Source organism: Malaclemys terrapin, chromosome 23 (genome assembly GCF_027887155.1).
Source record: "Malaclemys terrapin pileata isolate rMalTer1 chromosome 23, rMalTer1.hap1, whole genome shotgun sequence".
In the NCBI taxonomy this organism is placed as follows: Eukaryota; Metazoa; Chordata; order Testudines; family Emydidae; genus Malaclemys; species Malaclemys terrapin.
The window spans coordinates 5,688,563-5,712,740 of record NC_071527.1 but is presented as its reverse complement, the minus strand read 5'-3'; the positions used below and the strand labels follow the sequence as shown (position 1 = coordinate 5,712,740).

General features: G+C 60.7%; 1 protein-coding gene across 3 annotated transcripts in view; it reads left to right on the top strand.

The window, feature by feature from the left end:
* Positions 1-24,178, top strand: part of RARG (retinoic acid receptor gamma) — a 90,004-nt gene that overhangs the window by 31,453 nt on the left and 34,373 nt on the right. For all 3 annotated transcript variants that reach the window (XM_054013130.1, XM_054013129.1, XM_054013128.1), the window contains exon 2: positions 9,703-10,153. In XM_054013130.1, coding sequence (XP_053869105.1) covers positions 9,964-10,153 — 190 coding nt within the window. In that variant the 5' untranslated portion in view covers positions 9,703-9,963. The remainder of the gene's footprint in view (positions 1-9,702; positions 10,154-24,178) is intronic.

Genomic DNA, 24,178 nt, shown 5'->3' with positions numbered 1-24,178 from the left:
AAAGGGCCCTTTAATTCGAAAGAAAGGGCCTCGTTGTGTGGACGTGTCCAGGCTTAATTCGGTTTAACGCTGCTAAAGTCGACCTAAACCCGTAGTGTAGACCAGGCCCTAGTGAGTTTGGGGAGGGGTGTTCAGCCCGGGGGGCTCTGCAAATGCGAACAACATGTTTAGCCGAGTCTAGCACCTTCCGTCTGGGGGCATCTCTGACCCTCTCTCATTTCCCCAAATGTCCCTCCAGGGTGAACATTATCCTTGTTTTCCAGACAGGGAGAAAGAGGCAACGGGAGTGGGGTCTAGTGGTGAGAGCAGAGGAGTTCTGTGCTCCTGGGGTTCTGTGCTCAGTGTGGGGAGGGGAGTGTTCTCTAGTGGTTAGAGCACGGGGGGCAGGGGAGACTGAGACTCCTGGGTTCTATGCTTGGGGAGGGGACTGTGGTCTAGTGGTTAGAGTGGTGCCATCCGGAAGCCAGGACTCCTGGGCTCTGTTGGCTCTATTTCCAGCTTCCTACTGACTCACTCTGTGACCTTGGATAAATCACTTCCTTTCTCTCTCTCTGACTCAGTTTCCCCACCCATAGCCCAGGAATGACTCTCACTCATCACCCACAGCTGTGGGATTTAGGCCGCATACTGCTTTAACGACCGCATTTTAGAAATCAGTGCAGTGAAAGTGGGCCCATCCCTTTGTGTGGATGCAGGTCTAAGCACCTTTATACTGGTATAACTGGGTCCCACCCCTTCACCTGTCCTGGTATGGCTAAGTTGGTCCCCAAACTGTAGCGCAGGCCTTAATAAACGCCTGCAAAGAGCTTGAGATCCTCCAGGTTTCAGAGGCAGGGGGAAGGGCAAATGACTTACTAACAACCATTTGTGGTACGTCCACACTGCATTGTAAACTTGGGTCTGGGGGATCTGGGCTTGCGCACTCGCTGTTTCCAACCTCCCACTTGAGCGTCCGCACTGTGCACCAAACCTGTGTTCACAATCGTGGGACCCAGCTCTCTCAGCCGTGTTAACCATAGAATCTCAGGGTTGGAAGGGACCTCAGGAGGTCATCTAGTCCAACCCCCTGCTCAAAGCAGGACCAATCCCCAGACAGATTTTTGCCCCAATCCCTAAATGGCCTCCTCAAAGACTGAACTCATAACCCTGGGTTTAGCAGGCCAATGCTCAAACCACTGAATTATCCCTCCCCATGCCATGCAGACCCTCCGCCTTGGGGCTGCAGCTTGACCTCCATCCGCACCGCCGAATGACTTGTCTCCTGGCTTCTGGTTCGAGCCCTTGGAGCTTGGCTTGGGCCTGTGTGGACGGTGGGGGATCGGTCTTCTGTGGGGATGGGCAGGAAAAGGAACAGCCCCTGCTTCCCTCCCCAGCTTGGTCAGTGCCACAGCTCTGCCCCAGGGCGTTATCGCTGCCCCATGGTGGCTGATCACGCCCAGTGCCCCTGCAGCCCCGGGAAAGGGCATTAAAGATGGCCAAGGAGCTCCAGCCCAGGCCCAGAAATGCTGGCAGTTGCCAGGGGCTGGCTGCTACCTTCTCTGGCTGGGTTTCCCATCAGCCCGGCCAGCTGAGGGTTCAAGCCCTGGGTCCTTCCAGAGGCGGCAGTTCAGGCCCCACTGTCCCAGACCCCCACTGGATTTCGGGCTGGGCTGACTGGCTCTAACTCGGTGTGAGGGCCGGGCCGGGCCTGTTCCCGGTGTAGCCGGGATCCCTGGTGGGGTGGAAGGGGTTAGTACTGTGGCTGCACTCAGGAATGCGGTGCTGCGAGTCGGGGAAGAACCTGCATGCGCCCAGGTGCTCGGCCCAGGAAACTCCACGGGGCTGGGTTTGTTTTTGTTGCCTAAGCCTGTGGGTTTGGTTCCCACTGGGCCCGGGAGAGCAGGTTCTGGCTCTTGCCCCCCCCGTGTGTTCGGGACCAGCCACACCCACTGGAATAAGGGCCTGGCATGGCAGATGCGGGCATGGAGAAAAGCGATATAGCCCCCCTCCCCCCAGCTCCACACACACAGCTCCACACAGACACACTCCAACACCCCCAGCAAACACACACACACAGCTCAACACAGACCCACTCCAACTCCCCCAGCAAACACACACACACACACACACACACACAGCTCAACACAGACCCACTCCAACTCCCCCAGCAAACACACATGCATGTAACTGTGTGGGTTACACGTTTGCATACACACACACACAGCTCAACACAGACCCACTCCAACTCCCCCAGCAAACACACACACACACACACACACACGCAGTTCAACACAGACACACTCCAACATCCCAGCAAACAGAAACGTGTGCACACGCGCACACACACCCAGCTCAACATAGACACACGCCAACACCCCCCAATCAACACAACACTCCAGCACACATACCAGTCCAACAGACACACACCAATATTTACACTGACATATCCCAACACACACACACATCACACACACACACACCAACCTCAGCACAGACTCATCAACAAACACACCAACCCCAACAAAACCACACAGATCGACACACACGCACACACCAGCCCCACAGACATACACAGTGATTCATCTACACCCCCCCCAACCCCAACACACCCTCACCGACATACACACTCCCGACAACCCTGCCCCTTGCAGAATCAGGCACCGAACCCAGGAGTCCAGGCTCCCAGCCCCCCACCCCCTCTCTAAGGGCCCCAATGGTGCTAAGAGCTCCCCGCCACTTTTCTGAAAATCCAGCTTCTCACCGGTGCCTAACCGGGAGCTGAGCCTCTCTGGAAATCCAGCTTCTACAGTGCCAGAGCTAAGAGAGCAGACTTCCCTGGGTGGCAATTCCCATCTCTCCCTTACAAATACCTTTCCCCGCAGCCCTAACCTGCTGCCTCCCCCACCGCCACCCACCGCCCCCATTACAGTCTAATTATTGTCTCCCTTGCCAGGAACAGTTTGTTGGGAAAGCGGAAAATCTGTATTTATTTTCCCACCTTCAAGTAGTTTTTAAAAAAACAAAACAAAAAACACAAACCCACAAACCCAAAGTAGGCCCAGCTCGGTGGATTCCACCCGGCCTCCCCTCCCTACCTCCCGAAAATCCCCCACCCCACCCCGCCCTGCAAGCTGGAACGGCTTGCAAACCCCAGAGGGGAAATATTTCTGGAGGACGCCGTGGCAAGGGGGTTAGGCAGGAATGTGCCGCACTCCACCTCTGCTAGCGGCGCTGCCAGCGTCCTGACGGGAAGGGTGTGGAGCGGGCGGCGGTGGGTCACAGGGGCAAATTGAAATCGCTGTCAGCGATTGTGTTGTGTGGGGTTCAACAGGGTCAGGAGCTGGCCTAGAGCAGAGAGGAAAGACGGATGCTACTAGCCTGAGGCCTGGCTTCAAGGTATTTAGGCACCACTGCATCATAGCTGCTCTGAGCCTCAGTTTTCCCATCTGCACAATGGGAGCCCTGCCCTGCCTCACAGGGGGGGTTGGGAGGAGAAATCCTTTAAAGACTGAGAGGTATTCGGACACCACAGTATTGGGGGGGGGGGTTTGTCCTAGACAGACTGGAGACCCAAAATCAGCTGCATGGCCTAGCGGCTGGGGCCTTAGATTAGGATGCAGAGACATGGGTTCTGTTCCTGGCCTGTGTGTGTGTGTGGCACCCTGAGCTCCATTAGGGTCTGGAGGGAGGCCAGTGGAATGGCACCTTCCAATGCCAGGCCCTGGCCCCGGTGGAGAGTGGCTGTGTCCGGCGCTCAGTGGGAAATACACCTGCCTCCACGCACGGCTCGGCCCCAGTCTTTGTGTCTGTCAGCCGCTCCCCAGCTGCATTAGCCCCATGGCTTAAGTAGCAGCACAGTCAATGTGTGGAACTCCTTGCCTGAGGAGGTTGTGAAGGCTAGGACTATAACAGCGTTTAAAAGAGAACTGGATAAATTCATGGAGGTTAAGTCCATTAATGGCTATTAGCCAAGATGGGTAAGGAATGGTGTCTCTAGCCTCTGTTTGTCAGAGGGTGGAGATGGATGGCAGGAGAGAGATCACTTGATCAGTGCCTGTTAGATTCATACCCTCTGGGGCACCTGGTATTGGTCACTATTGGCAGACAGGATACTGGGCTAGATGGACCTTTGGTCTGATCCAGTACGGCCGTTCTTATGTTCTTAGCATGGAGTGACAGTCCGTGCTGAGCCCGGCTGTTCCAGGGTGCACTGGGACCTCGCCGGACTCCGCTGCCCAGAGCCCCCCGTTCACATGCATGGGGCTCAGAGCGAGCAGCTTGTCTGCTCCAGAGAAACGTCCCTTCCAAGGGCTCTGGGTTCCCAGGTGTGCTTTCTGCTGGGTTCAGAGCTGTTCCCCTGGGCCAGCACGGAGCCCCCTGGAAACGTCTGACTGTTTTCCTGCCCCCCAGCCCAAAGTCCCGCCAGATCTCCCGGCCTCCCCGGCGTCAGGTACCCAGAGGGCATTGCCAGTCAAACGGGTCAGAAAGGGGGCAAAAGGGCACTGGCTCTTAAGCCCCATTGCAGTGGAGGATCTGAGCACTTGGGCCCAGTTCCTCGGCGGCGCGGAGGTGCCTAACTCCCAGAGTTCGGTGCACGAATACCTCTGAGGAGCTGGCCTGGGGTGCTCACACTGGTTCGTTTCGCTAGCGCAGAAGCAGCGCGGAAAGCGCTGGCACTGTTATCCCAGGCACCACGCGCAGCAGCAGCCCCATGGCGGGTGGGGCTGGAGGGGGGACGTTTGCGTCCAATCCCTTGGGAGTGAGACGGGCGGAAAATCCACATCTCTCTTTTTCCGTTACCAAAAAAATGCATCCCTGGGTTTGAGCAGGACTCTGGCCGCAGGCTGCTCGGCCTCCCCAGATGAACATCACAGCCCAGGCTGCTCTGACGGACCAGACCCCGAAGGCCGAACTGGGCAGATCGGGCCAGGGCAGACCTGGGTTTTACCTGCTCTGGAGAGCCACTTCCCCATCCGCCCGCGCTTGGTTCCTCAGATCGTCTCCTCTCCGCTCTCTGGATGGGAAGCACCTGGCATAGTTTTGATCTGGTCTGGGTGAGGGCCTCTGGGCACTCCCGCAATACAGAAAGGGGTCATAGCAGATATGAGGCTCCCTCCAGTCTGGGCTGAGCATGGGCGATGGCCACGTCAAGGAGGTTAGCGTCAAAGGCCGGGTCGGCCCTACAACGTGAAGAGGTGGGATCCCTGGCTGGCGTCGCTGCGTTGGCAGAAGCCCCTGGTGCAGCGGATGCTGGAGGCTAGAATAAGCGACACCAGTGCACGGTGCGGCTTTGCCAGTCAACACTACGTCCACCCTTGGGGTCCTTTGCTGGGACAGCTGTACTGGCAAGCACGTGTTGTGAGGCCTACCCGAACAGCCTGGGTTTGCTGCAAGCATCCACTCCACTCAGACACACGGAGCGAAACCTCCTCTGGGCTTTTCCAAGGCTGGGGCAAGGACCTTGTCTGCACCATACCGAGGGTGGGAGAAGCCAGCGCCGTTGACTGTGACCTCGCTGTGTTCCGGCTGAGAACGGCAAACTCGTGACGCTTTGGAGGCCGCCTCTGCCTGGATGTAACCTGTCATCTCCAAAGTGGTTGGAAAGCAGCACCACAGCTGACCCCCCACCCCCTCCACCCCGGCAGCTCAGCTTAGGGTCTGGAGAGAAAGCAGGGGGCCCTCTCTCTGCAGAGGGGTATCTGTGAGCTGGTTCTCTCGCTGGTTTCCATGGGCTGGACACCTCGGCCTGACAGCACGTTTATTTTTGGAACACGGGCTCCGAGAGGCCCTCACATATGGAAAAGCTTACGGAAACGAAGCCCTTACGTGAGCGGCTCACTTGAAATCTCATGGCTTTCACTGCACAGGCCGCTTGGCAGGGTCCTCTGAGCTGTGGGCCAGCGAGTTCTGGGATTTTTAAAGGCACCCAACACCATCCTCCCGCCCCAGTAGGATGTGTGCACAGGCCAATTCGGAGAGACGACTGGCTCTAGGGACGTGTGTGCAGCTGGGCTGTTCCCTGGAGCTGCTGTGCTGCGTGCCTGCCAGAGTCATGTCAGGGCACTGCTGCGGGGAAGCTTGCAGCGCTGGCGTCCCGGCTGGGCACTGCTGCGGGGAAGCTCGCAGCGCTGGCGCCCTGGCTGGGCACTGCTGTGGGGAAGCTCACACATGAAGCTCGTAGGTAGCGGGTGCTTTCCGCATGTCAGTGCCCCCAGAGGGGGGAATCCCAGCCGGTGTGCAACCATCGTCCCCGCCGTATTGCGCCAGCATGACGCACATTAGCATCCTTCTCAGGGGACGCTAGTTTCCTCCTCTTTATATCCTCCAGTCTCCTGACTGGCTCAACACTCCAGCTTCCCACGCTCACCAGTCGGGGGCACCACATGGCAGGTCATCCCTAGGGACAGCTTGGATCTCCGTGCCCTGGGCCTGTAGGACAGAGGTGCGGGGTGCAGCTCCCTGCCTGCTCCGTGGGGATCCGCAGGGGGATGGGGCCACATTTACTCCCTGGCTGCCCTGTGGGCCTGGGTCTGACCCGGGGGGCTCAAAGCAAGGAAGCCCCCGGCAAACTGTGACCCCAGATCAGAAGGGGAAGAAGCAGCTTTCCCTACTGGGTGACTACCGTCCCCCACCACTGGGATGAGCATCAGGGCCTCTCTTCTCTGCAGCGAGATGAGGTAGACCCCCCCACAATTCAAGCACAGCCTCTCCCCCCACCCCCCCCGAGACCGAGCACCTGGGCCTCTCCCTCGTCTGTGGCCTTTTCTCCTCTGCCAGTCATTCCTCTGCCATTCGCTATCTCTTTCTGCTATTCCCCATCCTTGTGCCAGTTGCTGTTACGGGGCTGGGCAGCACTATCTCCATGGCACTCCCCACCAGCATGCCAACCCCTCTGCCACGTCCCTTCCTTGTGCCAGCCCGGCTCTATTGTTCACCGTGATTGTGCCAGCCACTGCCCCTCCGCTCCCCCCCAGGCAAGATGCCAGCAATCCCCTTTCACCCATTTCCCACGGCTGCCACGCTATCCGCCACCTCCCTGCCCTCGCCTCCCGGCCGAGGAGCTGTACAAAAGGGCTTCAAACTAGGGTGAGGCAAGATCACCCCGGGGAGCGAGTGCGGGAGCCCGAACAAAGGGGTGGGGTGGGGTGGGGGGACAGAAAACAAGCAGCAGAGGCGGGGGGGGGGGGGAAGCGGGAGCCGCAGAGGCGGCTGTTGTGAATTAGGGCTGTGGTGTAGTGTTCCATGTGGAAGATGTGACGAGCTTGCATTCTGCCCCCGGGGTGGTACAGGCCGCGCCGATGCAGGGCGAGCCAAGCCCAGACGAGCGCTGGCATCGAGAACATAAGCTCCATTTATCTGGGAACCTGAAATGACTCTTGATTTAAATCATATGGTAAAAGCACAAAAAATCGCCTGCCTTTGGCCCTGGTTCAAAAGGAAAAACACACAGACACACGCGCACCCTTGTGCGGAGCCGCTTAAAGGGCCAGCACGGTGCGGGGACAAATCAGGGCCTTGTCCAGAGGCGGCGGGAGGGGGCCTGGGTTGGGGTCCTATGGCGCCGTTTGGTAGCCTGGGGCTGGACCCGAGGTTTCTCCACTGGGATGTGGGGGCTGCCATCAAATTATAGATCTGGATGGGAATTTTAAATGCACACCCTGGGTCAGGGGTGTGTGTGTGTGAGTGAGAGAGTTGGTGTTCGTGTGTATGAGTCAGGGTGTGTGTGTGGTATGTTTGTGCATGTGAGTTGCTGTTCATGTGCATGTGAGTTGGTACGTGTGTGTGTTTTTGTGTGTTTGTGAGTGGGGGCGGGGGGTGTCTTTTGGACCCTGTGTTTAGGTCTGATCTGCTTGCCAGTCTAGGTCTCTCTTGTTCATGCATTTCTGAGCCAGGGGGTATTCAAACCCACTTGGCTGCAATAAACCTCCTCGGCTCCCAGAGCAGCAGTGTAGGGTTGCCAATGTTGCTTGGATGTATTCCTGGAGGTTTCATCACATGACATAATCTTTAATGCCTGGAGACTCCAGGACAATCCTGGAGGGCTGGCAACCCTACTTGAGCCGTGAGTTAGGGCACAGGATTGTCAGGGCAGGAGGCAGGACTCCTGGGTCCTTTTCTCAGCTCTGCTGGGTGACCTCAGGTGAGTCCCTCCCCCTTGCTGGGCCTCAATCTCCCCATCTGTTGCAAAGCGCTTGAGACCTATGGACTGAGGTGGGGGGCCAGGCACATACTAATGAACCTATCAAAGCCAGTTTGAACCTTCACCAACCCAATCCCAGTCCTCTGGGGTGCATGCCCCTCCCCTCAGGTGGGGCTGGATATTTGGGGCTATGGCCTCTGCACCGTGGGTCACAGGCTACTGGTTGAGCTGGCCTCCAGATCACCCTTCCCATGGGCCTGCAGAGCCATCCAGCCCTCCGTAATCGGGGCGGGACTGGCTTCCATGGGTACCTGAAGCCCTGCGCGCCACACACCCCGGCAGAGAGCATGCTGGGACAGCTGTGTTCCCAGCATGCTCTCTGCTCTGCACATTTGGAAGTGCCCCCTCCAGCTGAACCCCTCTGCTCTCCCATGATGCACTAGGGGCTCACAGGGAGGCCCATGGGGGTAGTGCTGTCTCTGCTCTCCCATGATGCACTAGGGGCTCACAGGGAGGCCCATGGGGGTAGTGCTGTCTCTGGTCTCCCATGATGCACTGGGGACTCACAGGCTGGCCCATGGAGGCGGGGGAGGGGGCTGGACAGCTTTTGCCAAGGGAGTGGGTTTGCTGGGTCTCTGCTCCATCCCCAGCCAGCTGTCAGCCCCCACTGGCTTAGGCGATGCCCTTTTACCCTGGGGAGCCTGGCCGTCCAGGGGCATGAGGCTTGGCCCAGGCCTATTGTGGGGGGGCGACACTCGGCGGCAGTGCCAAGCCAGATCCCTGGTGTATTAACGGCGCTTCCCGTCCTCACTGCACCCTGGAAACTCCAGGACAATCCTGGAGGGTTGGCAACTCTACCCCCCTCCCCCACCCTCCAGCAGGGGCCGGGCTGGGATCAGGGCTGCTACACATGGGGTGGGGTTGGGAGCTGAGAGACACAGAGCCTGTGTGGGAGGGAGGGGGAAGGCTGCTTTCCCTGTGCCCGTGCTGCGTGCACAGGCCTGTGTGAGTGTGTACATGCCTGTACTGGGTGTGTGCGTGTTTATGTGTGTGCTCTGAGCTCCTGGGCTATCCCCACCTCCCTCGCAGGGTCAGGAGTGCCCTGACCAAGCTGGCGCTGTCCCAGAGCCCTGGGCTTCCTAGGGCCAGCGTCCTGGGTGCAAATCTAGCTTGCAAGGCCCAGCGGGAGCTGCTGGGTGCAGGGCCCTGTGGAAAACTCGGCCCTGGAGCCCTGCCGTGCCTGGACCTGGAGCGGCTCGGAGGGTTGCAGCTGCTCTTCTTCCGTCAGGGCAGCCTGGCAGGATGCCACCGATCCTCCAGGCCAGGCCCTGCCCCCTGCCCCCAGTTTCCTGCCCACCCTCTCCCCCATTGCAGGGTTTTGGGAGTCTGGGCTCTGGCAGTGCCCGTGCAGTGCAGCCAGGCTCCAGGGGGCCGAGGCCCCTGGCTGGCCCATCGGCTCTCGCTCGCCCTGCCCTGGCATCTGTGCCAAGCGGCAGCATGGGGCTGAGCTCTGCCACCGGGCAGGGAGGGGCTGGCTGGCAGTTTCACCGGCACCGTCTCATTCTGTCCTTCTTCTCCCGCAGTCAGGAAGGCCCAGCGGATGCCCCAGATTCTCCGAAGGCAGGAGGAAGGAACGCCGGTGGCGTGGGGGGATAAATCCTGGTGGAGGACACCCCAACCCCACTACCTCCTGCGTCTTTCAAGGGAGATGCCCGGGGGCCATGGCGGGCTCACCGTGGGGGGCGACTGATGCCACCAGGATCTTCGGACGGTGCTGAAAACGGGTCGGTGCCAGGTGTCGCTCCATAGCAGACTGACGACCCCCCCACTGGCCCTCCCCGGCCATGGCAGCGAACAAGGAGAGGGTCTGCCCCAGCGGGACCCCGCTGGGCCACATGAATGGTTTCCCCCCCACCGTTTACCCCTTCGCCTTCTCCAGCAGCATCCGGGGCTCACCCCCTTTCGAGGTGCTCACCAGTGCAGGCTACTTCCGGGGCTTCCACACTGACCTGCCCAAGGAGATGGCGTCGCTGTGTAAGTACCCGGGGCTCGGCGGGGCTGGGGGGGGCTGTGCTGAGGGAGGGGGGTTCATCATTGTTTAGGGGCACCACGAGAAGCTGTGAGGCTGTGATGTTGCATGGTGGCAGGGCTGGCAATAGCCCACAGAGAGCTGATGGTGGGTTGGCATGGGATGGAGCCTGAGATGGGATTGATGCTGGGACTTGTGGTGCCAGGTTGCAGTGAGTGGGGCTCGCTCCAGATGCGAAGGGGCTAATGGCGGGGCGCCGTGGGGCTGGCCCCGGATGCGAAGGGGCTAATGGCGGGGTGCAGGGGGCAGGCTCCGGATGCGAAGGGGCTAATGGCGGGGTGCAGGGGGGCTGGCCCCGGATGCGAAGGGGCTAATGGCGGGGTGCCGTGGGGCTGGCCCCGGATGTGAAGGGGCTAATGGCGGGGTGCCGTGGGGCTGGCCCCGGATGCGAAGGGGTTAAGGTGGGCTGCAGTGGGGCTGGCCCCGGATGTGAAGGGGCTAATGGCGGGGTGCAGTGGGGCTGGCTCCGGATGCGAAGGGGCTAATGGCGGGGTGCAGTGGGGCTGGCTCCGGATGCGAAGGGGCTAATGGCGGGGTGCAGTGGGGCAGGCTCCGGATGCGAAGGGGCTAATGGCGGGGTGCAGTGGGCTGGCCCCGGATGCGAAGGGGTTAAGGTGGGCTGCAGGGGGCTGGCCCCGGATACGAAGGGGCTAATGGTGGGGTGCAGTGGGGCTGGCTCCGGATGCGAAGGAGCTAATGGTGGGGTGCAGTGGGGCTGGCTCCGGATGCGAAGGGGCTAATGGTGGGGTGCAGTGGGGCTGGCTCCGGATGTGAAGGGGTTAATGGTGGGGTGCAGGGGGCTGGCTCCGGATGTGAAGGGGTTAATGGTGGGGTGCAGTGGGGCTGGCCCCGGATGCGAAGGGGCTAATTGCGGGGTGCAGTGGGGCTGGCTCCGGATGTGAAGGGGTTAATGGTGGGGTGCAGGGGGCTGGCTCCGGATGCGAAGGGGCTAATTGCGGGGTGCAGTGGGGCTGGCTCCGGATGTGAAGGGGTTAATGGTGGGGTGCAGGGGGCTGGCTCCGGATGCGAAGGGGCTAATGGTGGGCTCCAGTCTCTTTATTCCGGGAGCAGATGGAGTTCCCATCCCCGATCAGGGCCCCATTGTGCTGGCTGCTGCAGGAGGGGGTTGCTGCGGGCCGTAGCGGTGTGGGCGCCAGGATGTGGTAGGACAATTTTGGGTTTGTCATCGGGGCATGGCAGGATTGGTGCCTGTAGATGGCCGGGCTGCTGCCAGGATGGGGCCGCGTCAGTGCCAGGGCGTGGCAGGGTCCATGCTGGGAAGTGGCGGGATTGGTGCCTTCACATGGCGTGGCTGGCATCAGGGTGTGGCGGGCGTGGCGCTGGGATATTTTTAGGTTTGGCCCTGGGATGTGGCGGGGTCATTGCCCGGACGTGGTGGAGTTGGCGCTAGGCCACGTTTGGGTTTGCCATCGGGCCGTGGCAGGGTCAGCGCTGGGCCGTGGGGAGTTGGTGCTGGGACTTTTCGGGGATGCCATGACGACCCGTCACGATGACCTGATGTGATGGGCGATGCTTTGATGGGACCTCCCAATGGTCCAAGGGGAACAGGGGGGCGCTGTCTCTGGTCTCCCATGGTGCCCTGGGAGCTCACAGTCCTGCCCCTGACGGGGATGGTTCTCTAGGGGGATGAGTCTCCCAGCAGCCCCTGCTGCCCTTAGTGCCAGGGGTGGGTCAGCCCCCCCCCACCCTGTCCCCGGTGAACGTTTTGGCTGGGTTGGTGGCTCAGTGCCAGGGCTTCAGGGCTCTGTGGGGCTCAGCCCCCTCCTGCCTGCTGGGACAGGCCTGGAACCCGGCCTTGTCTCCCATGTGCGGTTCCCAACATGCCGGAGCCGCGTCCCCACGCCACCCCAGCTGTCAGTCACGGGCTGCACGTGTCTGCACCGCACGTGGGGCTGGGCTTATCCCTGTGGGCGTCAGGGTCCTCCCCTGTATAGGGGGCTCCTGACGGGGGATCAGGCCCCCTCTCCTTGGGTCCCCACCCCCAGCTCTGCCCGTACTATCCCAGCCCTGGGCTACCCCCCCGAGCTCTGCTGACGCCACTCAATCCTGACCCACAGCCCCCTGTGACCTGATGCCTCGTAATCCCAACCTGCAGTCCCTCCTCCCCACACCGCCTCCCTGCCCGCTAGAAGGGCTGCCACGTCATTCCTTTCACCCGGGCTGGATCTGAAGGTAGCGTGGGGCGGGTAGCATGATCCATCCTGCCCTGGCCACTAGACCTTCGGGTTGCTCCCTGGAGCGCTGCCCGGCCCTGTGCCACACCTGGTGAGCGCCCTGCTTGGCGTGACCTGGCCAGCAGCCTGTGCAACGTGGGCCCTGGTATTGGGAGCCCAGGGGCGTGCCTGCGTGGGCGTGGGAGCCTGGCTGGGTTTTTGACAGTGGAATCCCAGGCAGCTGCAGGTGGTGCTTGCCCTGGGGCCCGGCGGAGTGGCAAGTACATTGCGTGGGAGGGGCAGGAACGTTGGCGTCTCGGGGGACGGAGCAGCTGGGCAAGACGGTGCCTGCTGCGATCCCCCACCGCGTGGGGAGGGCGTATGTGGGCAAACCCTCGCTCCGCCTATGCCAGGGTGTTAGCTGACGGGCACAGTGCCCCCCGCTGCTCAGTGCAGGGGTCCGAGAGCCCCCAAGGTCTGGAGTGATGCTGTGAGGTGGAGCTGCCGTTTGTGATGGCGGGACGAGAGTCTGGGGCTAAGTGGGGGGCCCATGAGGCAGAGCAGGGGAGGGGCTCAGCAGGTCTGGCTGCAGCTTGGGGGAGTTTTCAGGCCAGGTGGTGTGTGTGACCACGGAACTGCCTCCTCCTGTTTTGGGAAACAGGAAAGGGGTACGATTTTGTCAGAGGTGTGGGCAGGAATCTGCCCCCCGGACTGCCCCCGGCCCAGCCCCCTGGTTCCCCCCCCCGCAGCCCAGCCCCCTTGTCTCCCCCAGCCCCCTTTGCCAAACTCCACGGGAGCAGCAAGGTGGCCTCCGTTCTGCTCACACTGGCTTTTCCGCGGGCCCGGCTCTCGCTCGGCCGACGGAGGGTGACGGCTTTAATCAGTGCCTGATGGACGGGCGCTGGCAGCGCCGCTGGAAAGAATTATTTCATCTGGCTCCAGATGAGAGCTGCCGAGCGGGGCCCGGATGGCGCTGGAGTGAAAAGGGCTCTGTGCGCTCCCCTCACCAGCCCCTCGCAGGCAGCGGGCGGGCAGCTTTTCCCACCCAGCCCTTCAGCTCTCCATCGCGGGAGCAAAGCAGGCTGGGGTCAGGGCACCTCACTGGCTTGCTTTCTCCCTTCCGCAGGGGCTCTCAGACTTCACCAGCCCAGCCCAGCACTCGCTGGGCCCCGGGGCCGTTGCACTGGGCCGCACCTGGGGTTTAGCTGCTGGAGAGTGGCAGGGCAAACCCTGGTGCAGCAACCCCCTCGCTGCTCCCTGCCAGGGGCGTCGCCTGCCCTGCAGAGCAGATCTGGCAGGCACCTGGGATTACGAGCTGAGTGACTAACTTGGGGGGGGGAGGCAGAGCTGGATGTGCAAATCTGGATGAGTGGCTTACAGCAGGGGCGGGTGGGGCTGGGAGTCAGGACTCCTGGGTTCTCTTCTTGGCTCTGGGAGTGGTGTGGGGTCTAGCGGTTAGAGCCGGGGGGAGCCAGGTCTCCTGGGTTCTATCCCAGAGTCTGGTGGGGGAGCAGGGTCTAGGGTGTTGGAGCGGGGTGGGAACGGGCGTCAGGACTCCTGGGTTGCTTTCTCACCTCTGATTCTACCGTGGTGAGACGGGCAGCGCTCTGATGTGGGCAGGGGGCTGTGAGGGCATTGCCCTCCAGCTGCTGGGGTTGCTAATGGGACCCAGATCCGTCCCCCTCCCAGGGCCCAGCCCTGCGCCAGCCTGGTGAGAGCTCAGAGGCCCCACCCAGGTGAGCTCACAGAGGCAGGTGTCTAGCACACGAAGCTGGGACGTTCTCCTGCTGCCCCTGGAGGACAGTGCAGGAGGTGCCTTGCCCTGTCCGGCCTGTGCGTCTTGTAGCTACCAGCCTCCAGGGCTATCGACCCAGCACCAGATTCACCTTGAGCTTCCCTGGCCTCCACACCCCTCTGCACCCCCCAGAGCCCTGGGGCTCCTTTGGCATGCCCCCCCCGCCCAAGCCCAGTCACCTACGTCCTGGCCCCAGCTCCTGTGCCCTGTTCAGTTAGATCCCGGACTGTAAATGGGCCTCCCCCAACCCTGGCACTGTGAGCTTCCCCACAGCAGTGCCCAGCTGGGACTCCAGCGCTGTGAGCTTCCTGGAGTATAAATGGGCATATTCCCTGCCCCTGGATAGATGTCGCTGCATGGCTCCAGGCCGGACGGTCTCAGCTCAGTGCCCCGGCCTCCTTTGATCAGCTAGGCAGGTGGACTTAGTGCATTGCATGGTGCGGGAGCAGGTGTGACTACGTCTTTGCTTTGGCACTTCGCCCTCAGGGGTGGCTCTCCACACCCCAGAAGCAGCTGCCTTCCGCCGCTCTGTGGCGCCGGGAGCCCCAGGCAGCCCAGAGAAGTGGAACTTCCAAAACGTGGCGTCTGTGTGAGCCACAACAAGTCCTCCTCCTGCCCCCATGCAGAGTTGGTAAAACTCCTCTCCCTGCCCCCGTTATGCAAATGGAGAAACTGAGGCATGTTATGAGGGGGATGCAGTGAGGCAGAAATAGAACCCAGGCGACCCGGCTTCCAGTCCCATGGTCAGCCAGCCCAGCTGTGCCATAACCTGCCAGCGGGGCTCCCCATCTCCTGGGTTTGGGATCATCCTTCCAGGGGTGGGGAGCGGGATATCCAGGGAAGAGGAACTCCCGCCACCTCAGATCCCTTGGCCTGGAGTGAGCGGAAAGCGCCTCCCGCAGGTTCTGTAGCAAAGTGGACACCCAGACTGGGGTACTGGGGAGGGCTGGGACTTGGCTGCTCTGGGGGGCAGGGGCGGGGTTCAGGTGGATTACCCAGTTTGATGTGACATGGGGTTCCCTGATCTGCAGCATCCCTGGCAGCTGGGCAGAGGGAGCAGGGGGGTGAGCCCCAAATGTGGGGCTGTCCTGTCCCGAGCGCAGTGAGCCCATGGGTCTCCAGGGGAGCCAGCAGCATCCCAGCTCCAAGCATACTGGCCTCTCAGTGAACCCCGCCGGGGGTACGAGGGGGGGGTGTAGCTGGCGGCCGCCTATACCCTGTGGTTTGTTTTCTTTAGTGTTAACTTTCAGCGTCTTTCAGGCCCGTTTATGCCGTAGTGGCTGGAGTAGAGGTGCCCCCAGAAACGCCAGTCCCAGGCCCCCTGGCAGCACGTGGGCTCCCCTGCCCTCATCTCTGATCGCTTTTAGGGGAGCCAGAGAGCCCCAGTGCCACCAGCCGAGGCTCTCCAAGCACCATATGGACATGAACTAATTCATCCCTGCAGCCCGCCGCGGGAGGGGGTGAGGGATATCCCAGCTTTGCAGATGGGGGACAGGGACGCACTCTGCCAGTGATAAGGCTGGCAGAAGAACCCAGGTGTCCTGGGTCCCAGACCCCGCCCTGCTGTAACCATTAGACCCCCACTCCCTTCCCAGAGTAGGGATAGAACCTAGGAGTCCGGACAGCCAATCCTGGTTTCTCTAGCCACTAGACCCCGCTCCCCTTCTAGAGCTGGAGATAGAACCCAGGTGTCCTGGGCGCTGGGTCTCCTGTTCTAACCCCCTTGCCCTCTCCTCCAGGCTGTCGCAGCTCTGCCCAGGGGCACAGACATTGCTGCTGGGCACAGCGAACCTGCTCTCTCAGCACTGGCAGGAGGGGCTGGGCGATACAGCTCCCCAAGGGCCAGCTGGGGCCGCCAACGGCAGCTCCTGCTCCTCAGGGCGGCTGAGAGCTCCTGCAGGGATGGTGCCCGGGGAAGCACCCTTAGGTGCAACACCCTGAGGTCCCGGCTGAGATCAGGACCCCGTCGCAGCGGGGTGAGAGACAGCCCCTGCCTCCAAGAGCCCACAGTCGAAACGGACCAAGAGTGGGAGGGGAAACTGAGGCACACGGCAGGGCCGTGATTTACCCACGCTCAGTGGCAGGAGTCAGGGATAGGACCCAGGTATCCTGACTCCCAGCCCAGTGCTCTTGCCAGTAGACAGTTCAGCCTCAGGCTTCCCACTTGCTGCCCCCTTGCGCTGGTCTGTGCCCTCCCCCGTCCGCCCAGAACCAGCATTCGTCTCTCCTCCCCACCCGAGTGAACCCGAATGCCCCCGGGAGAGGGGCCAGGTGCTGGCGGCTGGGAGGGAGTGAGAGACTCCCCCAGCTCTGGGAGTGTTGAGTGCCCCTTATCTCCATCTCCTCCTGGCTTAATGCTGCTGTTCTTCCTCCTCTGCCCACAGGCTCCTCCACTCGCGCTGGCTACTGGTGCTAAAGAGACAAGGGGTGGGGGCTGCCAACGCAGAGCTCCCTCCAGCTGCATGGCAGCCGTGCCTTGCCAGTTCTCAGCCAGGACTCCAGCGCTGTGTGCTTCCCTGTAGCAGTGCCCAGTCGGGACTCCAGCGCTGTGAGCTCCCCTGTAGCAGTGCCCAGCTGGGACGTCAGTGCTGTGAGCTTCCCCGTAGCAGTGCCCAGCTGGGATGTCAGTGCTGTGAGCTTCCCCGCAGCAGTGCCCAGCCGGGACTCCAGCGCTGTGAGCTTCCCCGCAGCAGTGCCCAGCCGGGACGTCAGTGCTGTGAGCTTCCCCGCAGCAGTGCCCAGCTGGGACGTCAGTGCTGTGAGCTTCCCCGCAGCAGTGCCCAGCTGGGACGTCAGCGCTGTGAGCTTCCCCGTAGCAGTGCCCAGCCGGGACGTCAGTGCTGTGAGCTTCCCCGCAGCAGTGCCCAGCTGGGACGTCAGTGCTGTGAGCTTCCCCGCAGCAGTGCCTAGCCGGGACATCAATGCTGTGAGCTTCCCCTCAGCAGTGCTCTGCCTCTCATGATATTGCTTTACAAACTTGCAGGGGATAAAATAGACCCCAGAAGACTTAGCTCCCAGTGCCCTGCTCTAACCACTAGACCCGTTTTGCTCAACTTTTCAGGGAGAATAAATCTCTGCCTGTTAGGGTGCCCAGCATGGCTGAGTGGCTCTGCGGGAATTCCCTACCCCACAGGTGGTTCTAGGAAGGGGAATGCACCCAGGGAGCAAACGGAGGGTGAATCTGTGAATCCAAAATGGGGGGGGGGCTGCCCCCATCCCCATCCTGGATACACAGCAGGAGTTGGATCCCCCCTGCCAAATTCCCCTTCCCCCAATGTCCTGCCCCTGCTGTTCAGCATGTGTATCTCCCACCCCGTCAGCCGGGTCTGTTCCCCCTTTCTGGACTAAACCAGGGGGCCCAGCATCCGTCAGACACATTTATGGCCCCTATCGAAGGGCTGCGCTCCCAGCTGTCTGGGAGGGGTCCAGGGGAGCTGACTGCCCTCCCCACCCGCTGATGTGCAGGTGTCCAGGCATTTATGGGCGCCCTCGCCTTTAACGAGATGGAGGACGGCTGGAGGCCGGGATGCTAATTGATCTCTGCAGCCCCAGCACAAGGCCCAGGGGGGTGGTTGTGTCTCGAGTGTTACCGAACCCCACCCCTAGGGGCGCTGCGACCATTTCAAGCAGCCTCTGGTCTTGGACCATCTGTCAGCTGTGAAGCTAAGCAGCGGTGGGTGTGTTCAGGAGTGGGAAGGGAGACCTTCTCTTGGAACTAGTGGGGTGGGTGACTCAGTGGGGAGCGCTCTCCACTCACAGTCAGGCCTGATCCCAATGCCTCAGTGTGGTTCTAGGGGGCGCTCTGCTGCGCTCTAGGGAGTGCTCTTCCTTCAGTCAGTGCTGACTCCCTGGCTGAGCTTAGGGGTGGAGGGACAGTAGGGGGCGCTGTGCTGCAGGGAGCGGGGTGGGGGCCTCAGGAATGTGAGAGATGATTATTACTAGCTTCCCCCCACCCCCCGCCTTGGGGCTGCCCAGCCCCACCCATGGTGATGGTGCTGGTGCTGCCCCCTCCCCCTCTGTTCTCACCATATGGATCATGAATGTTGCAGTGGGGCTGGAATGTGGGAAGGAGCCTTGGGGCTGTTGCTGGCTCCAGAGAGGGCCTGGCCCCTCGCCTCCCCCCTGGGCGAGCCTTTCCTTCACTGCCACAATGAGATCCCCTTACTGGGGCACGCCCGAGAGAGAGCCAAACAGCCCCCAGATCAGACCCATGGCCCCATCCAGCCAGGTGTCCCTCCACCCCACCCCCGAACAGAAGCAATGGCCCGTGTGCCCAGTACCCCATCTGCTCCGCCCTCACACTATAGCAGGGGTGATGTTTTCCTGACCCCTAGTCAGGGACCCTTTCACGCCCTGAAGGAGGGGGCAGGGGTGGATCTACAGCAAGGGTAGGCAACCTGTGGCATGCGTGCCGAGCTGATTTTCAGTGGTCACCGGTCCGGGGGGCTTTGCATTTTAATTTAATTTTAAATGAAGCTTCTTAAACATTTTAAAAACCTTATTTACTTTACATACAACAATAGTTTAGTTCTATATTATAGACGTATAGAAAGAGACCTTCTAAAAATGTTAAAATGTATGGCTGGCACGCGAAACAAATTAGGTGAATAAATGAAGACTTGGCCCACCACTTCCGAAAGGTTGCCGACCCCTGATCTACAGCCTGTGTCTTTTTGTGAACCCAGATGTTGAGCACCACCGAAATGCAGCCACCTCTGAGGTAGAGCTTGGCAGCTGTTTAACAGTGGGGATGGGGTATCTTAGCCAAAGATAGGCAGCCCCTGCACTTGGGTAGTGTGGTCTAGCAGACTGAGCAGTGGATAGGGAACTGGGAAGCCCCAGGTTCTAATCTCGGGTGCTGACTCACTCTGTGGCCTGCAACCAGTCCCATCCCGTGCTTCAGTTTCCCCCATGTGAGCTGAGAGGGTCAGTCGGTCTCAGGGCGCTGGGGTTATAGTGCCCCTATGGGGTTTGCATGGCCTGTGCAGAATTGCTTGGGCCTGGTGTGAAAGACCCCTACGTGGGCTGCACGCGGCTCTGCCGGGATTCTGAGCTGGGAAAGAGGCTGGCTAGAGCATGGTGCTGAGATGTCTGTGTGTGTGCGTGTGTGTGTGTGTGTGTGTGTGTGTGTGAGAGAGAGAGAGAGAGAGGATCTGCTGAAGATGCCTGGGGGTGGCTGATGGAGAGGGAAATTCTTCGCTGTGGATTTGAGGGTCAATGAGGAACCCCCTGGAAGGTCTCTGACACTAGTGATGGTGCAACTGTGAATGAGTCAGGGCACGAATGCGAGAGACTGATGTGTGACTGTCTGCCTGTTGGTATGCGGCTGTGATGGTGAGCGTTTGTGATAGCGATCGAGTGACCGATGAGCCAGTGTGTGGGAAAGGCGCGGTAGTGCTGAGTGTGAGTTGCATCTGAGAGTGTGCAGGAGTGACACCAGCGCCGTGCACGTGCCGCTGTGAATAAACGTGAACGTGACTGTGCATCGTTCGTCTGTCCATCCTGGTGGGGAAGGGGAGGAGATGGAGGGAGGCCAGGGGCGACCCAGCTGTGTTCCCAGTTTGCTGACAGTGTCGGGTTCCTCTTCCCAGACAGTGAGTGCGTCACTCCCAGCAGCTGGTGCCCTGGTGGGGCATGGCATGCAGGGCTGGATGGTGGAAGGGCCTGGCACCGGGCCATGTGGCCAGTGCAGGAAGTAGTCAGAGCGCCACAACAGGAAGTGGAAATGCCAGCCTCACCCTCTGCTAGGAATCCAGACGGTTGCAGCATATGCTGCTTCCTGGAACCACAGTGGCCGGCCAAGGGTGGGTGTCACCTGGAGCTGTCCAGCGGGGCTGGGTGGCAGATGGTAGGATGCACCGAGCCCCAGGAACAGGCCCCTGGCAGGTCTGGCCTGGCCCCTGATTGGGCTCTGGGCAGAGATGATGTCATTTCAGTCACACTGTTGCACAAGGTGGCCAGAGTGACTCTGCTTCTCAGAAACACGCATCAATGCAGTGGAAGAGGGCAGGAAGGCTGCCCATGTGGGGAGCTCCCGGCTACTGCAGCCCAGCCTCTCCCAGCAGGGGGCGCTGTGGGGAGCAGGGCAGGAGGGCTGGCTGTGGGGGGAGCTCCCAGCTACTCCAGCCCAGCCCCTCCCAGCAGGGGGCGCTGTGGGGAGCGGGGCAGGAGGGCTGGCTGTGGGGGGAGCTCCTGGCTACTGCAGCCCAGCCTCTCCCAGCAGGGGGCGCTGTGGGGAGCAGGGCAGGTGTGCTGGCTGTAGGGGGAGCTCCCAGCTACTCCAGCCCAGCCTCTCCCAGCAGGGGGCGCTGTGGGGAGCGGGGCAGGAGGGCTGGCTGCGGGGGAGCTCCCAGCAGAAGTGCTATTGCTAATGGAACAAAGATTCATGTCCATGCTTTGCAAGTACGAGGTGGGCGCGGTGTCTATAATATCATCAAACACAGGTCATTTTCGGGGGGTCCTTGCCCACCCTCCCCATCTCAGTGGCGCGGGGGTTTGCTTCTCCCCCTCCCCCTGGGGATCAATCTCTCCTGGAGCTGGCAGGCTGTGGAGGTTTCAGACATAATAAGAGAAAAGTTTCCCCGGAGGCAGAGGGAGGGATATGGGAGGCGGGGGGGGGGGAGGGCGGGAGGGCAGCAGAGGTTTAGCCCCGGGGCAGCTAGGCACATGGGAGCCAGCCACCGGCAAGATGAGGGATTCATTTCTGGCATGGGTCAGCTTAACTGGGAGGGGAGGGGGCAGGGGGGGTAAAGGCAGGGGAGACGTGGGGAGGCCTCAAGGAAAGAAGAAGGAAAGTGTGAGCGTCTCTGTGCAAAACAAACAGGGCTTTATTCAGACAGGAAGCCACAGTGGCTGGGCGGGCAGGCGAGGGGCCAGGGCCTGTACCCTCCCAGCGGCATCCCGTCCCCTCCCTGTGCCCTCTCAGCCAGCTCATGGGGGTTGAGGTGTAAGGTGACACTGTACCCCCAGGTACATGGTAAAGCCAGGCTGCCACCCCACCCCACTGGCTGACTGGGGGTAAGTGACATTGTGAGTGACGCAGGTGACATTGTGACCCAGAAAATGTTGCCCCCTCAGTGCGGGTGATGGGGAAGTGAGTGACAGTGGCTCCCTCAGGTGCGGGTGACAGGGGGAGCAGGTGACACCATAACTCTGAGGGTGCTGCCTGCTGATGCAATCAGCCCCATTTAACCCACTGGGGCGGCCCTACAGGAGTCCTACACCATAGTCCACAGCTGCCCTCTTTGATGGGGGCGGCTCAGGGAGACTACAGCTCCCAGCATGCACCGGTCCCAATGGCCTGCCTAGGATGAGGGCATTGTAAGTTGGGACTTGTAGTCAGTCTCTCTGGGACACCAGGCGACAGGCCGGACTGCATCCCTTTGTGCCGCTGAGTGGCGGCTCTCAGGGGGGCTCCTGGCCTGTTGGCAGAAGGCTGCAGGGGTCCCTGGTGTTGGCATCTCGCTAGCCTGCCGCGTGCCCCACCCCCACAAAGGCTAGCCCAGGCACATCTGGTTCTCGTGAAACATTAGAAGGCTAATAGTTTTAATTGCCACAGTTGGGGGGAGGGGGTTCTGGTCCCTGTGCAGCTGGGGTGGGGGGAGGGGGGAAGGCTTCTTGCAGGCCTCTGCCCTCCCCCCAGCTCAGCTCGCCTCCATCTTTCAGAGTCATTAGGGCAGCCCTGGCCCTTCCTGTCGGGGGCTCTGCATGGAGCAGGCAAGAAGCACCCGGGTTGGGGGTCCCAGTTGATTGGCAGCGGTTGGGTGGGGAGCGACTAGCAGAGGGGGATGAGGCGGAGCAGGCTGGGGGGGGAGGGTGAGTCGAGGGATGTCACCTGAACTTATGCAGGGGCTGTCGGGGTGGGGTGTGGCGGGCCTGGGGGCTCCGGAATTGAACCATGAAACTGTAGGGGCCTGAATGGGAGCAAGAACTAGAGTCTTTGCTGCCCCAGAAACACAAGCTCGACCCCTCCCCCCAAAAACAGACATCACACACGGCTGCACACGCCACACACACGCACCACAAGGGTGTGCACAGATATTGCACGCAAGCACATGCCACAGACATCACATGCACTTGCACATGCCACACAGGCGCTGGCGTGACACGCACGCATATGGGCCTGCACGTGGACATGGTGCCTACCCCCGCACACACGCACTAGGCTGAGAGGAACATACGTGTTTCTGCAGCCCAAACACATGCACAGCACATGGACCCACACGTCACACATGCCTATGCATGCCAGCCCAAGGCAAGCACGTACCATGGTGATGTAAGCATGAAGGCAATGACACACGTGTTGAACAGATGGGAGCACACAGGAGAGCCATGGCGACATCAGCACACCCATGTGGACACTGACAGAAGTACACAGCAGTAGGACACGCGTGCCACACTGTACCGAACATGCACACACAGACACGATCCTATCACACCCACACAAGCATAGACAGATGGACACAAAGGCATGCAGACATCGCACAGTCTGCATACGTCATACACATGTACAGACATGTGTCTCCATGTGCCTCACTGACATGACATACACACATGCATTGCACTGACAGAAGCCCGTACTTGATGAAGCCAGATGCAAACATGTGCAGTGATACAAGCGTGCACACCTGGGCATCACATTGACTCAGGAACACATGCGCCAACACGAACATGCAGACACACGCACTGCACCAACAAGCATGCACCAACATGCATGTGCTGCACCGGCACATGCTCCATGTGACACCACACTGACACGAGTGTGAATATAGTGAATAATGGAGCAAAAAATCTCCCTGAGCACATGGTAGGATGATTAAACCAAAATGCTTCCAGCTCACTCGCTTCCTGCTGATGCTGGAGCCTCTGGAATAACAGTGACTCGTGCAATCGCATGCCCCAGTGTGCCTCATGACACTCACAAGTAAGCAATGTGAACGATGGAAACCCACCGGACCACACAGCCATGGGGCAAAATTCGCTAGATTCCATGCAAATTATTGGCTCCGTTCCGTTCCCATCAGCCCCCACTGGGGTGAGCTGGGAGGGGCCCATCCCAGTCCAGGGGCTCCTTCCAACCCCCCCCCCCATGTTAGCTAGCATAGGACCCCTTGATGTGGGGCTGCTTCGAGAGTTTGAGCGGGTGAGTTCTGCGCCCAGGGAGTGAGGGAATGTCTGCAAGGCTTAATCGAGTCTGTGTGAGTCTGGGAGAGGAGCGGGAGCCCGCGCCTCCACGCTCAGGCCTTCTACAGAGCCAGGGTTTGTGCCGAGCGGCTTCTGGTTTTAATTACCGGGCAGGCGGGTCAGGATAATTGGGACCTTTTGGATTTCAGCAAACGCATGCGAAAGGGAAGGAGGAAAGAAAAACCCTTTCGGGCCCTGCAGCACGTCAGCCCCGACGTGGCATGCCCCACCCAGGGGTCCGCCGTGGCACGGGTCAGTGTATGTGTACCTATAGCCCCCCCCACACACATACCACCTCTCTCCAGCCGCAATGTGTGCGTCACTTTATATATCTTTTGCAAGTTCAGGGTGAATTGAGGATTTAAAGCTGGGGGTGGGGGGGTAGAGGGGAATACTGCCCCTCCATTCAGACTTGCCCTGCTGCCACCAGGAGTTGTGGGTGCTCTGCCATGGGTGATCTGATGTGGGGAGTACAGGAGGTTCCCCCCAGGAGATCTGGGGGGAGGGGAGTTGATGCTCTGATGGGGGGCAGTTTTGGAGGGGCGGAGAGCACTAATGCCCCTTGGAGCGGGGACGCCTGATCCGAAATCTCCCAGCAGTTTCTGCTCTAGGAGATCCACAGGGTGTGTAGAGCAGATCTGCCCCCCTTGGCCCCCTGCACACACACACATGCTCACCCCCTGGCAGGAGGCACTGGGCTCTGGCCCCTGCTTCTGGCTCAGTGGCCAGCTCCCAGGGCGGGTCCGTCTCTCGCTCTCGCTGATGGTTTATTTTTTCCAGGCAACTATACATTGCTAAAGCTGCCTGTGGAGCCACGT